General features: G+C 31.7%; 2 protein-coding genes across 2 annotated transcripts; both read right to left on the bottom strand.

The window, feature by feature from the left end:
- Window positions 1-299: 299 nt before the first annotated feature.
- LOC107623363 (UBQ, helicase-c and DEAD-like helicase domain-containing protein) lies at window positions 300-11037 on the bottom strand. The gene is made up of 28 exons (XM_016325590.3): window positions 11021-11037; window positions 8888-9099; window positions 7802-8578; window positions 7412-7520; window positions 7220-7302; window positions 6458-6613; window positions 6285-6353; window positions 5922-6044; window positions 5689-5838; window positions 5433-5564; window positions 5277-5356; window positions 5061-5155; window positions 4893-4960; window positions 4597-4698; window positions 4421-4494; window positions 3911-4018; window positions 3642-3717; window positions 3318-3454; window positions 3053-3212; window positions 2784-2963; window positions 2102-2218; window positions 1865-2020; window positions 1523-1687; window positions 1319-1431; window positions 1031-1154; window positions 755-850; window positions 578-640; window positions 300-463 (listed from the first exon to the last, which is right to left on the bottom strand). The coding sequence occupies exons 1-28, from the start codon at window positions 11025-11027 to the stop codon at window positions 410-412; spliced, it is 3786 nt and encodes a 1261-aa protein (XP_016181076.3). The 5' UTR covers window positions 11028-11037; the 3' UTR covers window positions 300-409.
- LOC148581802 (protein MICROTUBULE BINDING PROTEIN 2C-like) lies at window positions 10857-14456 on the bottom strand. Its single transcript, XM_088483497.1, has 5 exons — window positions 14171-14456; window positions 13962-14045; window positions 12177-12401; window positions 11543-11764; window positions 10857-11142 (listed from the first exon to the last, which is right to left on the bottom strand). The coding sequence occupies exons 1-5, from the start codon at window positions 14357-14359 to the stop codon at window positions 10981-10983; spliced, it is 882 nt and encodes a 293-aa protein (XP_088339623.1). The 5' UTR covers window positions 14360-14456; the 3' UTR covers window positions 10857-10980.
- Window positions 14457-17884: the final 3428 nt, after the last annotated feature.

Raw genomic sequence — 17884 nt, 5'->3', positions numbered from 1 at the left:
GGTCTAGTAATTAGCTCACTAATTCACTTAAACAAGTATCGGTCGTTCGAATATTACCTTATGCATGCATTAATTTATTGGCTAGCGATCTGATTTACAGCATATTAATCTTTCACCTGTCGAGTTGTGAGATATTTTGACAAACATTTTATATCTTGTAGTACCTTTTTTTTTATCAATTTTTTATTTTATTTTAGGGGTTTTTTTATCAACTCCAAAACATTTTTGGTTAGTCACCAAAAAATAAAAAATATTTTTGGTTGTTAACTCTTTAAAATAAATAAGTAAATGGATCAATATTAAGCTAAGACTATAAATAAGTTATTTTAAACAAGTAAATTTTTACAGCCGAATCCACCAACCTTTCTTAGCAAGGAAAAAATAAAGGTAACAAGGACTATTAACCAATTCATAAAAAAGGTGACTCCTCAGCATTGATCACATTTTCTGCTTCCAGAACACCCTGAATGGACATATTTTGTAACCAAAGTGAAGTCGGGAATGCAATAATCAATTGAAGAGAAGAGAAAAATAAATGGAAAAAAATAAAAAATAAAAGGTTCAGTTTAGTAACAACCTTGATAATCATAATGGCCGCATCCTTGTGTAGGACCTCGTTATACTCATTGCAAGCAAAACTCTACATAATGCAAAAGCTATAAATGAAATTGACACTACGCAGACTTCAGTCTATTTTTACCTGTAGAAGTTCTAAAAGAATGGTGGAATTTTTTTAAAAAACATTGATCCAGACCTGAACACAATTAGGGCAACCAACTTCCGCTGAGCAGCGGCAACAAGTGAGAAGATCAAGTGCAGCTTCCAGGAACTTGGTGAAACGCGGTTGAACCTATCAAACAACCCAAAATACATTAAGTGAAATCTCTACATTGATTAACACTTGGTAAGATTATTAAACCAGAAACTTCTTGTTCATCATATAACATCTTACTAAAGAATCAGATAGATATTAATTAAGGAACCGAGAAAGAAAAGCCAAATCCTATGCTACAATTTGCATGTTACTCACCTGAACTGAAATCCCACACCCTCCAGGATGTTGATCATAAATGAGAATTCGATCTGGGTAATAGCGGCTATCATGAGGATTCGGGCACTCGGCAGCCAAGTCAGATAAGTTGCATGTTATATGTCTGCAAGCAAAACGCATCATAATATAGATTGACATAAAATTAACAGGAGTTACCAGAAAAAGAGCGGGGAAATCTGGCTGAAAAGTAAGGAACATGCCATGATTATCATTTAGAATCTTATATTCATGAGAAAAATTTAAACCTAATATTTCTGAGAAACTTACAAAGGCACTACATTTAAAACCGCATGCGAAGCAGCATGCAAACCTCCACGAAAATCATAATTTTTCTTGAGTACTACTTCTTTGATAGATTGTGGCACTGGAATCCAAACTGCCTGTTTAGAGCAAAGAACACAGCAATGTTAAAAGATTCACAGATGTGGCACAAAATTAAAAGAAAGTAAACCTAAAAGTATTTGAATTCACCTGTGACTCGTATGAATATTGAGGAAGGGCTAGGTCAACAGCATCAAAGATTTGATTGCTCCCTCTCCAAATACGATAAAAACCAAACCATGTAGTTGTTACTTTGCATATATGAGCCCGTGCATTTGTTTTAGGAAACATGTTCAAAACTGCTGTAGGATAAGCCTGACAGTAACAGTAATAGTAACAGGAATGATGAGTTTTTAAACCCCTAAACTTCATCAAAATTGTCCAGCCGTATTAAGGTGGCAGCATAAAGTTCAACATTGCTATATTCTAATTGCATGCTATAACTTAAATAAGTTAATTCAAAGATCACTGTTACAGAAGCAGATTACATACAATATTACCCCCAGTGACATGAATATCGGTGTAATCTCGAGTTTTTGTATAATACTTCAGATCAGCCACTTTGCAGAAAGCGGTCTTGCTAGACAGATCTAATTTCTCGACCAAATAGGTTTTCCCTTGACACATGTACACAGCACCTTCATATACCTGAATCAGGTAACACATATACTTTGATTTGATGTAGCAAAATCCTATCTCAGCATATATCGGCATGTAACAAGTCAATACCTGAAAGAAAGCCCTGCTTTCCTCTATCTCTTCAAGGACTTCATTTTTTCTCTGATCTATGACACTGTATCTTACGGTTTCTATTGCTCGGATATTGACCGCATGAGAAGGATATTTCTAGAAAGAGAAAATAACATAAAAATAAATGCAATATATAATAAAAAGACTGTACAAACTATATGAAACTCCTGACCTAGTGGGGACTAGAGATAGTATATCCCTTTAAGCAAAGAGATTATTTCCAAGATCTGAACCTGTGGCTAACAGTTACAAGGCAACCTTACTACTACCAAGGTTTGCTCAACTATAAATAAGTTTTTAATCTTAGAATATGTAAATAGAATAAATTAGAATACCATACAAAATAGTGTTTAGAGAAATAGAATATATTCTATAATATCTGTAAATACATTTGTATAACTACTCAGTGTCTATAATTCTAAATAATTTATTCTCCACTATGAAGTTGAACTGCACAGAATTCATGAAGCCTTTCTCTCCTCTCCACTAAAAATCTTGCTTTTTCAGAGAGAGAGAGAGAGAGAGACTTATCAAACACCAAATTTTTAGTAGGATTCAAAACATATTCAACCCTTAAAAATATTTTACAATGCTGAATAATAATGAAGTCAACCAGAATTGATAGACACGAATCCTAAATTGTGAAAAAAATCCAATATACCTCAGGACCAATGTAGTTCCAAATTCTAGAAGAAGAATCAAATGACTGATTAGGACTCAAATATCCTCTAGCGTTTAAAGAATTTAAAACATTCTCTAAGCAAGAACCAAAATACTTCTCATCATACTGCACAACAAGAGGGTGTTCATGAGCTGCACAGGCCAAATGCTGTTCGAGAACCTGAACAAATTCTTCCATAATTAGCCTAAACCCTTCCATGTGCTAAAAACTCTATAATTAATCTTATAGAAGGAAAGGTTTAAACAAACCTGCTTGTTTTGGGAATCAATGTGACAGCATTCAATTGGCCTTTCAAAAAGTTTCTTAGGGTGTTTCATGAAGTACTGATCAAGAGGCCCACCAAAGGCAACATAGACAGCAAGAGAAGGCCTATCTCTCCTCCCGCCCCTACCGGCTTGTTGCCACAAGCTAAGAGGATAAATTATTTTAAAGAAACTCTTTAATGTATTCCACACAAAAAAGCTATTTTAAAGGTTTAATTAGATTGGGATATGAAAGCACTTGTGACAATACCTTGCAATACTACCAGGAAATCCTAGATGCAGAGTCACATCAATTTCTCCAACATCAATGCCCAATTCAAGAGCATTAGTTGCAGCAACACCACAAATTTTACCACCAAAAAATGCAGTCTCTATTTTTCTTCTTTCCTGTCAATGTGAAGCAGCCAGTATTAAGTCTCCACAATTCATCAGTCCATAAATCAAACCAAAAAGAATAAGCACTACCATTGGATTGAAATGATAAATGATCCCAAAAATATCATGCATGCTCACACACACACACACACACACAAAATAATACAAAGGCCTATTTCTACATTTGGGGGAAGTTGACCTCTGCGATGTAGCCACCACGATATGCACAGATGGAATGAACCAGATGCGGGGATGTTTCGAGAAGAATTTCACGTCTATTTCATTTACAGCAATTCAATAGCATGAGCATCTTGCTTTCAGAATAAGGGAAAACTATAAACTAGACTTCCCAAAAGCATATCAGATAAACCAAAACAGAATATAGGTAAATCAAGCCATCTGAATTTTGATCAAAGTATTGATTATACTTGAATATACAAAAATATATATAAATTTGAACTGACATACGTATATGATAAAACAAGCTCACAAAGTTTCCTTGATTTACAAAAAGCGATGGTGCGAAGACCATGCTGAACCATTTCTGCAAAAAGGCGCGAAACATCCACAATTGGGCTGCGAAAATAACAAAAGGGCTCATGGAATTCATACTAAAAATACTCAATTACAACAAACCCTAAAGATAAACTTGTGAAATTCTTAATCCTATCCGGTAATCATCACACATCATCTATTAAACATGTTTAGATGATTTGATGGTATGAACTAAATTTGATAAGTATAATGGTTACTATTCAAACCTTAATACTTGCTATTGCCAAAACGCTTACATGAGGAAGGATGTTAAAATATAAGAAAAGCTATTTCTAATCCTTTATCAAATATAAGAATTGACCAAATTATTCAAGCGGAAACTTTTTCACTGTTTAAAGCATGCAGGTAAACAAAATCTATTTACATCAAAATCAATAGTTGCAAACTTTTGTATCATCCGAATCCATACATGAGGAATTATACCTTGAACGAACAAAATTGTCACTTTCGTCTTCCAAATTATCAGCATCGATAACAGACTTGGCTTTTTTCACCATCTACAATCAAGTAATATCAACAATTAGTTTCTAGAAATATGTCTTTACTCTTTAACACTATAAGAGACATATTTTTATAACAAAATTAGAATTTCAACTCACAGCTTTCGGACGCAGACTAGGATTCCAAAGGATGAAAAGTTTCCTTGCAGATGGACTTCCATCATTCTGAAATAGCTCAAGTGCTGGTAAATTTGCAAGTTCCTAGAACACAGGAAGTCAATTATTAAACTTAACTTTGAGCATAGCAATATGCCAATTTTGAGAAGATTGCCCTGCAGCCTTTTAATCCTAACACAGGAAAGACAGCATAATGCACAGAAATATTAAAATGAAAATGTTGTAAGAGATGTAATACTAAGTGTACAACGTTAACTATTTCCAAGACATGTATTTACCATAGAATGCTCGCTTGGATTAGCAGAAGTTGCAGTAGAAAAAACAAAGGAAGGATCAGATCCATATACTGCAAATAGAAGCAAGTGGCACATTCAGTTATTCACATTTTCATTTAAAATTTAAACAGGAGAATAAATTATGGAAACATTCCCAGAATTTTAACAAACCATGTGAGCACAGTCGCCTGAGCCTCCTTAATATAAGCGAAGTATGACATCCAAATGCTCCCTTGTAAGTATGAGTTTCATCAATTATCACAAACCTAATGAATTGAAAGAGAGTAAGCCTCTTACTAATAACAACCCATCAACTAATATTCCACATTAAGTGCCTATAGCCTAATTATAATTAATATGGTTTTTGAAACACTCCATATAAACTACCTTAGATTTGATAAAATCCGACTAAATCGACGATGGTGGGGCAAGATCGATATGTGTAACATATCTGGATTTGTTATCAACTGCATGATAATATAACATGAAGCACATTTCACCTGTGTCCGTCCAGTCTAAGGGAGAAATTAGTTGTAAAATTACCAGTCTAGAATTATCTCGTAGCCAAGTCCTGTCTCTTTGGGAAGTGTCACCATCATATATACCAATATTTAACTCAACATCAAATCCTTTTGTCATGTTTAACAAAGATCTTAGTTGATCTTGAGCTAATGCCTGCATGCAGGAAATATTTTACTTATCCAATTACAACCCCCACGGAGAAAATAAGAACAGATTATGGTCAACTCGAGCATTTAGATTTTAGAATTGAGAAATTAACTGATAAACTGCAACAAACCTTTGTAGGAAATATGTAAAGAGCACATGATGACAGATTATTCAGTAAAACTTCTAGAACTGGCAGGTTATAGCAAAGAGATTTGCCACTAGATGTCATTGTAGCCACAACAACATTCTTCCCATGAAGGGAGGCTTGTATAGACTCTGCCTAAATCAAACAGCAGAACATCTTTGATTCTGAGAGTAAGAAATCATTAGCTAGGAAGACATTTTCACATATTCAGTTTGTACCTGGTGACTATACAATTTTGAAACTCCTATACACTTCAGTGCTGATCTCATCTTTTCCGATAGTTCAGTTGGGATCTCCGCATGAATGGCATTTCTAGGGCTTATGTCTTCAATATGCACAATCTGCATTAACCAAACTTTCATAATGTAGCACTTGCAAAATATGAAATGCCTTGATGTGTATTCATGAGTGAAAAAAAAAGAACATAGAGTTACATTATATTAATGATTATATAAATTACTGTCTGTATCCATTCTACAATGCTTCATTAGTTGAATATCCAGCAAAACATTGGTGAATTAAAGGTTTGATGTGTTATATTCTCGAAAGCTCAAAAGATGGTTATGACAAAAAAAAAACACCTGTCCTTCAGATCCAATTCCTTTCTCAAGGTGTTCAACCATGTCCACAGCTAGCAATGCCTTTGTGTCCTGCCAAACCAAGAACAAGTAATATAAAGCAATATTGCAACGTCTATCTCATTCATAGAAGACTAAAAATTAAAAGTAAATATGTAACAGAGATGAATACATACATGACACCGAATGTGATTTGAATCAGGTTTTGTGGTATTCAAGCTTCTCTTTAAACGTTTTGATTTGTTTTCATTTACAACAAAATATTGGTCTTTGCATATTGCAAGCAATTCTTCCAAGGAAATTCCCATAGTCAGCTGATCTCCTGAAATAAACTGCAGAAAATATCAATACAAATTATACTCACGCATAGCACCTACAGCGAAAAAGTCGTCTCTGACCAAGCTAAGTAACTTCAGTTTTATGAATGAACCACCCTACTAATGTATTCCTAATGCACAATTTTACAAAATCTTTTCACCAGTAACAATTGTAAATTTAGAATGATAACAATTAAAAAATAAAAGAATAAAAAAAAATTAACTTTATTTTAATTTAAATTCAAAATGGAGTAAAAAACAAATCAAAGAAAGACACAATATCTTAACACAAGTGAAAGATGACCAACCTTTTGCCAATTGTTATTGCTCACCAAAGTTTAAGAATAATATCATGAAAAAGAAGGGTCTGATAGTGATAGGTAAGAAATCTCCATTCTTTAAAGTGTAAAAAATAGTGATTCCAGATATCAAGTTAAATACTAGTCACAATAGGCAGATGGATGCATCAGAATAACGATCCTTACTTTTATGCTCAAAGTTCAGTTCAGGTTGCAATATGCATCTCTTATAAAATCAGGCCAAACACAAACTTTGCAGTATGCACTGAATAGATCAATCAACAATAAATAGTTCATGGCATTGTATGTTAAATAAACATACCGGAAGCTGCTCAAAAGCCTTCCACAGATTATTTCGGAAAGAACTATCCCTACTCTTCAATGTCCGAACAATCTTTGATAGAGCTATTAAACAAGACAGGACAAACCAAAAAAGCTAAAATAAATAAACAAATGGAGAAGAAGATCAGCAAGCTTCAGGACCACAATAAACCCCAAGACATCTTCAACACACCTGTTTTAGGATTGATTTCAATTTGTTCTTCATCACTTGATGAATGGTTAATGACAAAAATGACATTGCCAAAACTTGCCTTCTCTATGTCACTTTCGAAGCACACTAGCTGCAGAGGATTACACCAAAATTAGAGCAGGAAAATGCAATATTGAAGAAAACCACTGCAAACTTGGTGATAACAAAAGTGAAGGCATTCAAGGGGGAATAATTACTTCACACAACATTCTTTATTCCTGCGGCCTTAGCATACAATAGGCATCCCGTACAATCACGTTTAAGTTAAACCACAGATCATAAGGTGTAAAGGCATGCTTACACTATCACCTTTGGAAAGATTAACAATAAATCTTAAAATAAAGAAAATGACAAGAAAAATAATCAATTTACTTGAGGTGAGAGAAGCGGAAGATGCTTCACGTCCTGGAGGCCAATTTTGACTCCGAACATTCCAAGCTCATTCAACGCTTCTTCCAGCAGACGCAAGGTCATTTTCCTACCCTGCAAATGAAGAAACCCGGACAAGATGTTTATGAAAGCAAATGCTTTCATTACAATCTTCAACCATGCAGGACACAAGCATGAACTACTACTACCATTGGCACCTAGCTGCAATCCACCATCACCTCCCAGTGAACAAGCTCTTCTGAACAACTTGCAGTGTCCCAGAGGCAGGTCTGACAAACAATTCACGGAGTCCAAAACCTTCAAAAAGACCTCGCAATTATGCTTGCCGAGGGCACCCTCACTGGTACACTCCAGTGTGTTCAATATGAGATGATATGGAAGCTCAATCCGGTTATCAGCATCTCTGTCATTTGCCTTCGAAGCCTGATTCCAACTGACCTCATCATCCACTTTCTCTTTTCTTGGCTCCGAAGCAACTGTCCTGAACTCGAAATCAGAGCTATTATTGTGGTCCAAAGTATCACTTTCAGTGGCCTCGCGCAAATGCAATAGATCCTCCTTTATATTAGACCACATTGAATCCGCGAGATCGGTAGCTGAATCACCACGACGAGCAGCATTAGAGGGAGTTGAAGAAGCATTAAGTGAGTCCGATTTGTGAGCTTTGGAATCCTTCTTAGCAAATGGAACGAGTACAAGAAACTCCCCATTGTGGATTGTGTAAGATCCAATCTGAGCCTGCGGTCTCAATTTCTCACCCTGGAATCACAATCAAGCAATTTCTCATTAGGATTAAAGTTTGCATTACATGGAAATGAAATAATAAATTCTCACTAAATAGTGCATCCAAAATACAAGATCAATTTCATGTATCAAACCATGCAATAGTGCCATTTCATAACAGTTTAATTTCTATCTCCATACACTATGAGTTCAATACTAGTGCAGCTAAGTACACAAAAACAATTAACTTGCAGCGTCACTAATTTCAATGCGCAGTTAGGGTACAAGAGAACCAATCATGTGGTGCCACGTAAGCAAAAGTGGTTAGAGGTGAGAGAAGAGTACCTTGAAGAAAAGGTGGAAATGGGAGGAGTTGGTGGCGGGTGGGAATGAATGGTTGAGGAGAAGCTTGAGGCGTTGTACGGTTGCGGAAGCAGGGATTGGGATAGTGATGGATTCGGCGGTTAGGGTTCGGACTTGGATTTCAATGTCGTTGCTCTCTGCCGCCATTTTTGGCGGGGAATGTTCTCTGCCGTTTCCCCTTCCCATTTCCATTTCTAGTGCCAAAGGATAAAATATTTAAGATAAATGAATTTTTAAAATATTTTGTTTGCCTTTTTACTTAGATAAATTATTTTAATAATTTTTTATATTAATAATTAATAAAAAATATTCCTTTTAAATTTATTTTAAATATATTAATTAAAAATATTAGAATAAGGTTAGACAAACATATTTAAATATGTTTGAAGAAATACTTTTTATTTTTTATTTAGAAAGAGTTGTAGAAAAAAATTGTATCAAACTAATGTCAAATAATAGATAAGTGTTATGTTCAAAATGTGTTGAAGATAATTTGTGTCTATACTATTATAGCCGATTATCTAATCACACGAAATTTTAAACGCTTTTTCTTTTTCACGTGAGAGAGAGGAGTGTATCTCACAATGATGTGAGAAGAGATGAGTTTTACGTTGGTATGGTTTAAACAATTCGGACCCTCTGATTTGTTTCATTTTTTAAACCAACAATCAGAAATTGGACGGTCCGATTTGTGATTTCGAAAATAAAAAAATTTTTAATGTTGAAATCGGATCGTCCGATTTTTATTTTAAAAAATAAAAATAAATAAAAAATACAAAACGGACCCTCCGATTTGTAACATATTTTTTTCTTTAAATAAATCGGACCTTCCGATTTGTAGTTTATTTTTTTTTCAAACAAATCGGACTGTTCGATTTGAATAAAACACCATATAAAAAAAGACACCAAATCTTCCAATAACAATGTATTACACATATATTTAAACAATATAAAAAAAATTAGCCAATTTTAAGCGCCCATTATTTTAATAAAAAAAAAGTATAATTTGATGAAATATTCAATTTTTAATGGATATGAAATTGAGTTATATTTTTTATAATTAGAATATGTCATAGTTTAAATCTTTGATGCTTGATAGTTTGGTCAACAAAAATTATACCAAAAATAAAATAAAAGTCCTTAATGAAGCAATTAAGTATAGACAATTATTCTTATATAAATTAGATGGTAAATTACTATTTCTTGTATATTACCACAGTAGATGCATAATAAGTCTAATTGTACACATATTTGGCATATAAAATAAATATTTGGATAAAGTTTTTTTTTTTTTTGGTCTCTAAACGTTTGTAATTATTTTAAAAAAATATATTTTTAATATTTAATTACATTTAATTTTATTCCTAACGTTTTTTGTTTGTATCAAAATTATCTCTGAACGTTAACTCCATATAATATGTTAGGAATAAAATTGAAAATTTTTAAGAATAATTTTGACACAAATCGAAAACGTTAAGAATAAAATTAAAAGAATTAAAACCATTAGTGACAAAATTGAATGAAATTAAATATTAGTATTTTTAAAAAGAATTACAAATATTAGAGACAAAAAATATACTTTATTTTAAAGTTTTTTATATATTTTATTTAACTATAAAGTTCATGTTTGAATTAAATGTTAAATAATTAACTTATCATATCATTTTCATTCTTATAAGACTATAAAACTTGATAAATGCTTGTGTAATCTTGAGTATATTTAGTGCATGTTTTAAAGCTTATTTTTATTCAAATTTTAATTATTTCATGTATTAAAAGTGTGCAAAACAAATCTATTATACGATAATATATAAATAATTTATCATTCAATTCAGTTCCATAATTTGTAATGAAATAAACTGTAATTTACTAACTGAAAATCCTTTCAATTTCACAGCATGCCATATATTTTAGGAAAAGTATATGGAACCAAAAGGTGATCAGCCAAAAAGTAAACACATTTTGGCTGGTTTTTGGCTGATATGCTTTTGGTTCCCTAGTTGTTCTCTATATTTTATGGTCACATATTTATAAATTTGGTCACATTGACCAACCATGGATTCCAAATAACTCTCTCAAATTTCGGGTTTAAAGAGAAATGACTCAAAGTGTAACCTAGCATTGGCAGCAATAGCAATTGATTCATGATCCTGTTTCTCTTTTGCAGCAGCAACTGCAGCAATATAAGCTTTTCTTGCTTCTTCCATTTTCTGCATTTCCATCTCATCCATATACATCTAAAAAATTACACATGCATTGATATTTAACAGTTAACACCATTTTGTTTTGAGAAATAATCGTGCTTAGAGAAATCAAACAAATGTGTACACTAAAATGCTAGTATATAACCCGAATCTAAAAAGACTAAACTAGCAATTTGGTCTCTGAGTTACATGTGAAGTAAAATTACTTTCATCCCTAAATGATTTGTAAAATGAATTTCGTTCCAAAGAATTTTGTGAGGTCAATTTAATTCTTGAAAGATATGTGACATCCTAATGAGTCCATGAAAAGAAAATATCAAATATGCATGAGCCTTGTTACCAAGAATGTGAAACAAATCTATTCATTGGCAATTTGGCATAAATATCAAATATGTTGCACATAATAGATAGAAAAAAATGTTAATGAACTCACTGTAGAAGGTAGGGAATTGAAGTTATGAGGCTTGATGTCATAATCATCAGTATATAGTCCATCATTATTAGTTATTTTCAAGCCATCAAGCAGCAATGTAAATGATAAAATTTCTCCTTGCACAGAATCTAGCTCTTCTTGCAGTTTCTCCACTTTCTTGTTTGATGTCATTGCTTCCCATTGTATCTTTTCCAAAACAGCTTGTTTGTCTGCAAGTTTCATCTGTGGACATTGATGAGAGACACAAATTTCACAACTTTCGTCGTAAAAAGAATTAGTATAATTTGAACAAAACTATTTTTTGGTGTAGGAAGATTCATATTGGGACTGACAGAACTTTTTTAGATTTTGATGCATTTTGAAGGATTAATAAGTTTTCATGAAGTGTGAAAGTAAAAATAACAAACCCCAAATTAACAATTTCCATGGTGCACACATTAAAGTTCTTCATGATGGTTTAATTGTTTCATGATCCAACTCTGAATATTACCAGTCATTGCCCTCATATACAAAACTACCTTTGGCACTTACCAATCTTCTCACTTTAGGCGAATCTGTTCCAAAGACTTGCAATAATGCAAAGAGTATATGCTACGCGAAAGCAACATAAAAAGTAGATTAAGATCATCAGCACCTTCACATCAAAGAGTTGCCCTTGAGTAGACCTGAGTAAAGAGTCCTTTTCTGATACCATGTATTTAAGCTCATCAAGTTTTGGATTAAGAGCCTTCAACTTGTTTCTTGACTTTTCTGCTGACTCCAAAAGTTCATCTTTCACCAATAATTTCATTTGCAATTCCTCCACCTGCTTCCTCAATAGGGTAAGTTCTCCATTCTCCTTTTTCCTGAGCATAGACATCTATATAACATAACATATATTATTTAAGAACCAATAGCAAATAGTCAATGTGGTAGTTCAAAACGTGAAAGGTTTTTATGACAGGGACAACAAAAAGTTTCAGAAGAAAAATAACTTATTTTTGCAATATTTTCATGTATATATGTAAAGTAAATTACGCTATTACAATTAGGTGATTTAATTTCAGCATTATTTTTATATCTCCATACATTCAAAATTGATGATCCCATGTGAAATGACACTTTATTAATAATTTCTGTATGTTGAATTTAATCATGATCTGCAGTAAACAAACAAAAAGAAAGAAAGAAAGAAAAAGACAGTAATTTAATAAGGTATTACTACAGTATTATATGCATTTGACTTATACATACAATACAATACAATACAATACAATGCGATATACCATCCTAAAAGACACATACATAATGGGTTTTTATCAATTGATGGTATGAAATATTCTTAGACTTAAACAGAGTATCAAAACTAATTCGTTAACCACTTAAACTTGATATGAATCTAATTTTGATGCTTAAACAGACTTTATATGAAGATGTAAACTCAAACATCGACATTTGTCATACAATACAACTTATATTACACAAGGAGTTAGACTACTTTTGTTTACTAGCAGGAATGCTGGACACTGACACAAAATCATGTGTCCAGAAATATTGAATTAGTGTCTTTTTATCCTTTCTAACATAAAAATACTAACAAAAGATACTATTTATTTTTTTATTTTTTTATTATTTTCATTGAACAGGATGTAAATCATAGGATCCAAGCAGGTTGGTCAAAATGGCGGAGTGCATGAACATAAGACCGCTATAAGACCGGCTATGCTATATGGTACGGAGTGTTGGGCGGCTAAAGGGGAGCATGAACATAAGCTGAGTGTGGCAGAGATGAAGATGTTGAGATGGATGAGTGGTCATACGCGATTGGATAAAATAAGGAATGAAGATATAAGAGAGAGAGTTGGAGTAGCACCTATTGTGGAAAAGATGGTTGAATCGCGTCTCAGGTGGTTTGGACATGTGAGAAGAAGACCGATAGAACATCCAGTCAGGAGGGTGGATGAGATGGAAGATGGACAAAGGACGAAAGGCAGAAGAAGACCTAAGAAGACCATCCATGAGGTGGTCAAACGAGATCTACATGTAAACGGTCTCTTTATAGACATGATACATGACAGAACACAATGACGTCGTTTGATTCATGTAGCCGACCCCACTTAATGGGACAAGGCTTTGTTGTTGTTGTTTTATTATTTTCATTAATTTTTTATATAATTATATTTTTTTGTTACTATACTTTTTCTTTTATTTTTGTATATGAAAACAAACTAATAAATTGAACTTTCGTGTTCGATATGTCTTATTCTTGTCCTGTTCTCGTGAACAAATGCAGTCTTACTTCTTGATTCATATTGCTATGCCAGCAAAAATTGGTAATTTTCATATTCACCGTATTCACCGCATAAAGAGTATGGGTGAATAGTCATTCAATTAATAGAAACATAGAATTGGAAAAAAGAAAAAGGAAGAAATAGTTTACTCTTCTAGCCAATGAGTCTCTTGATGGTGGCTTGGTGCAGATCATAGAACCTCGACGCCTAAATGAACGGCTTTCTTTACTATCCTAATAATCCAAATTTCAATTTAATCAACAGAGTCCACAATTAAATGAATAAATAAGTCAATTAAAATATAAATTCCATAAGATTTTTACACTCTTCAGTGTATCACCCAAAGAAAGGTTATTACAAAGAGGGAGTGAACGAGAAGGACCATTTGGACGAGGTCGTTGAAGAGTCCGCGATCCAAATTGGACTGAGTTTGAGAGCGAGTCAAGGACGAGTTGTCTTCACATTCAGACTCAGAAGCACACGAATTATTAGGTTTGCTCTTTTCTTCTTCCGAACCCATCGTATCATGTTGCGGCTTCTCATGCATTTTCTTTCTTCTTTTTTTTTTTTTTTCGATTTTCTTTTCTTTTCTTTTCTCTTTTGTGGAGGAAACGAGACGAATAGTGGGAAGACAGAAACGAGGGAAACACTCAACTGAAAATGTGAAACTACCTTTGAAGAAGAACGTAAATAATTACTTTGGGCCCAAAACTTCAGTTTTTTTTATAAATTGGCCCATAAAAAAAGAAAATTGTAAATTGGCCACAAAAGATTATTTTTGTTGGATAACAGTATGGGAAAATTTTAAATTTTCTAGTATTTCAGTAATTTTTAATTATTAATCTTAATAATAAAAAATATATAATTAAGACAACGATTAAAATTTAATAAAAATATTAGCGTACTGATATAGTTAAAAGCTTTCTAACCGTATAATACGCACCATTTTTTATAATTGAAAAAAAATAAATAAATAGCTTCTTAATTTTTTTATCGTCACAACAATTAATTTTTTCTTCGAAATTTAACTATAAATAAGCATTTGACCTGTGAAAAATGAGGCAGGTAATTAAGTAGATAGGTCTTTCTATTGGTAAACAGAAAAATATGTGTTTCATTATTCTAATGGTTGGAATTTATAAATATTTAATTTTAGTTAATAACTTAGAATTTAATTTTGTTGGTATGGCATTATTTAATTAGATGGACGTGTTAAACTATTTTATATTGACAATGTATTAAAATTAATTTAAAAAATTTATATATTTGTAAAAAAAGGTTAATGTTCTATTTGTATTTTTCTCATTAAAATTATAAACAGTTCATAATTTTCATCTAGTTTTTTTTTTAATATTTAATTATAAATAAAAATTGAAATGAAATTTAATTTCTAAATTTTTAATTTGAAAAAAAATCATACAGTAAAAAAGAAATCACATTTGAAAAGAAAAAAAAATCAATTTTTTTTAAAACAAATTTATAAGAAATCTCATTAAAATATGATTTTTAAAAGTTTTTTAAATTGTGTGATTCTCTATATTTTATGTATTTTATTTAAAGGAGATTATTTTTACGATTAAGATATTACTTTTTTAGAATCTATTATTTAAAAAATTAAATTTACTATGGATTAAATAAAAGAACACTTTATGTATACCAAAAAAGTATCTTTAAATTTGTCGTTATATATTTGTATATATTTATATATATTAATTTATATATTTTTAATTAAATAATTAATTATTAGAATAGTCAAATTCATAATAGACCAATAATTAAATTTATTTTTAATAGTGTAATAAAAAAGATTTTATAAATATAAAATACATATTTCTATACAAAATGTTGATTAATAACTAATTTTTTTAATGAGTTATAATCTAAATGACATAATCTTCTCGTACTCACTTAAGAGGTCGCAGATTCGAATCTCCCTATCTTTAGTGTATATATATATATATATATATATATATATATATAACTGCTTTATTACAAGATTACCTCTAATTCCGTTGTGGCATGTAAAAATTTGACCGGAGTTTGACCCAATCTTTGACCAAGTTATTTGTCAATCTAAATTCAACTAAATTTTATTTTATAAAATCCAAAAAAAGTCTATATTATGTGAAAAAAGAGTTCAATTTTTTTAAAAACAAAAACAAATACAACATACTATAGAAGATGGAAGAATTTTAAAATAGTGGAATTTTTTAGAATTTATTCATGTGTGAACTTATTAAAATTGATATTTACCAATTTGATGATTATCAAGTAGAAGAGTCATGAAGCATTATGACACGATGATTTATATGTTACTTGCATCATCAAAGTTTTAGTCAAAAAATGATACTATAATTTGATTAACATGAAAATGATACAAGTGGTGGTATAACAAAACTTCAACTTGGTTAACCATAATTACCAACAAACATATAACTTGATAAATTTAGAAGAAACAAGCTGATAAGATGGTAAATTGGATAACTAAGCTAAGCTAAGTTATAATTTTTGATTTGGTCAAAATTAAAAAAATTATTTTAGTTGTAATCTTTGATTTAATTAAAAGACAAATTATCAATTAATTACGTGTTAAAATAAGTTATACATTATGATTAGATTAAGTTGATATTATCAACTTGTCATATCAAGTTATATAAGATGATAAGATAAAATTAAATTAATATTTATTAATTTGATAAAGATTGAACAAATAGTAATTTATTTGTTTCTTCATATCATTACTTTTAATATATATATATGGGTAGTTAAGACATTTACTAATATATGCCAAAGTTTATATAGAATTAACAGTGAAAATGTTAAAGAAAATTAGTAAGGTCCTTATAGTCGACTACTTTTAAAATAAACGTGTTTATTTTTCTGTTAGTGCAACATCAAATAAGAACCAAAAAAGAGAATCTCACTAAAAAAAAGGTCAAAGGAGTAACGGTAACATACCACATTCACATCACAATGCTCTATAAGATCAAAATTTCTAAATAGAAAAGAGGTATGTGATTCACTCTGAATACACACTACTCATCTCTCACTTTTATTTATTTGAGTATCAGAGTGCCTTTGCAAGTTCCCATCGTCACCTATTCTCTTGGAATCAAAGTATACGTCATCCATTTGTAATCCCTGAAAAGCAGTGTTTGTCTTGAGAAATTCTAAGAGACCATTGCGATAGCAAAACCAAAAACTACCCTAGTTACGAGAAAAAGCAGTAGGCCAAATCGAGACAGAAGAGCTCCACTAAGTTTTGAAATCAAAGAGGTTAGCTCTGAGTCAAGAAGATGACAAACGAAGCAGGAACCATGACAACAGGGACGATCGAAAGTCGTTTAAGCTAACTGATGAGTGAATTGTTGTGATGGTATATAATTTCCTCAATTGAATGAATTCTCGTTGCAAGTATAGTTCTATACCAACAAACAATCCTCCCAATCAAAAATTTGATTTTGTCACAAGTACAAACCCCAATAAAAATTAACCGAAGTTTTAAACCTCAGGTCGTCTCACAAGGATTTGCAATGAAGTGCTCAATTATTGGCTATGAAGGAACAAAGGGGGGTTTGGTTTTATATTTTGGCAAGAAAATAAATGGCAAGCAAAGTAAAAGAACAATTGACTAAATAAAAGAAAGTAGAACTCTTGGCTAGACATAGGTAATTGAAATCACCATCCTTGTCAACAAACCATACATTGATAATTATGAGGGGCCAAGCTTATTAAGTCTACTTCCAAAAGCCTTAAGGACGTAATATCTACTCCTAGACTTGAAGTACGTTAAATGGCTTTGATCACATCAACCCATAAGTCCCAACCTATCTACTAATTAGATTAGTAGTGGGTTGGTGTCAATGAATATCAAATTGATCACCAAGGATTCTCAAATCACCAAATCATTGAGACCCAATGACTCAAGGTCACTCAATTCACTTAGCCTAGGCCAAGAGTAAAGAAAACTACTCAAAAACTAAAGGAAACATTCTATCAAACACCTAGTGTGCAATAAAAGTAAACATCATAAAATGCAAGAATTAAAGGAAACCCATAACTAACATAAACA

The sequence above is a fragment of the Arachis ipaensis genome, chromosome B10 (assembly GCF_059453495.1).
Source record: "Arachis ipaensis isolate K30076 ecotype BB chromosome B10, ASM5945349v1, whole genome shotgun sequence".
In the NCBI taxonomy this organism is placed as follows: domain Eukaryota; kingdom Viridiplantae; phylum Streptophyta; class Magnoliopsida; order Fabales; family Fabaceae; genus Arachis; species Arachis ipaensis.
This window is presented reverse-complemented; position numbering and strand designations above follow the sequence as displayed.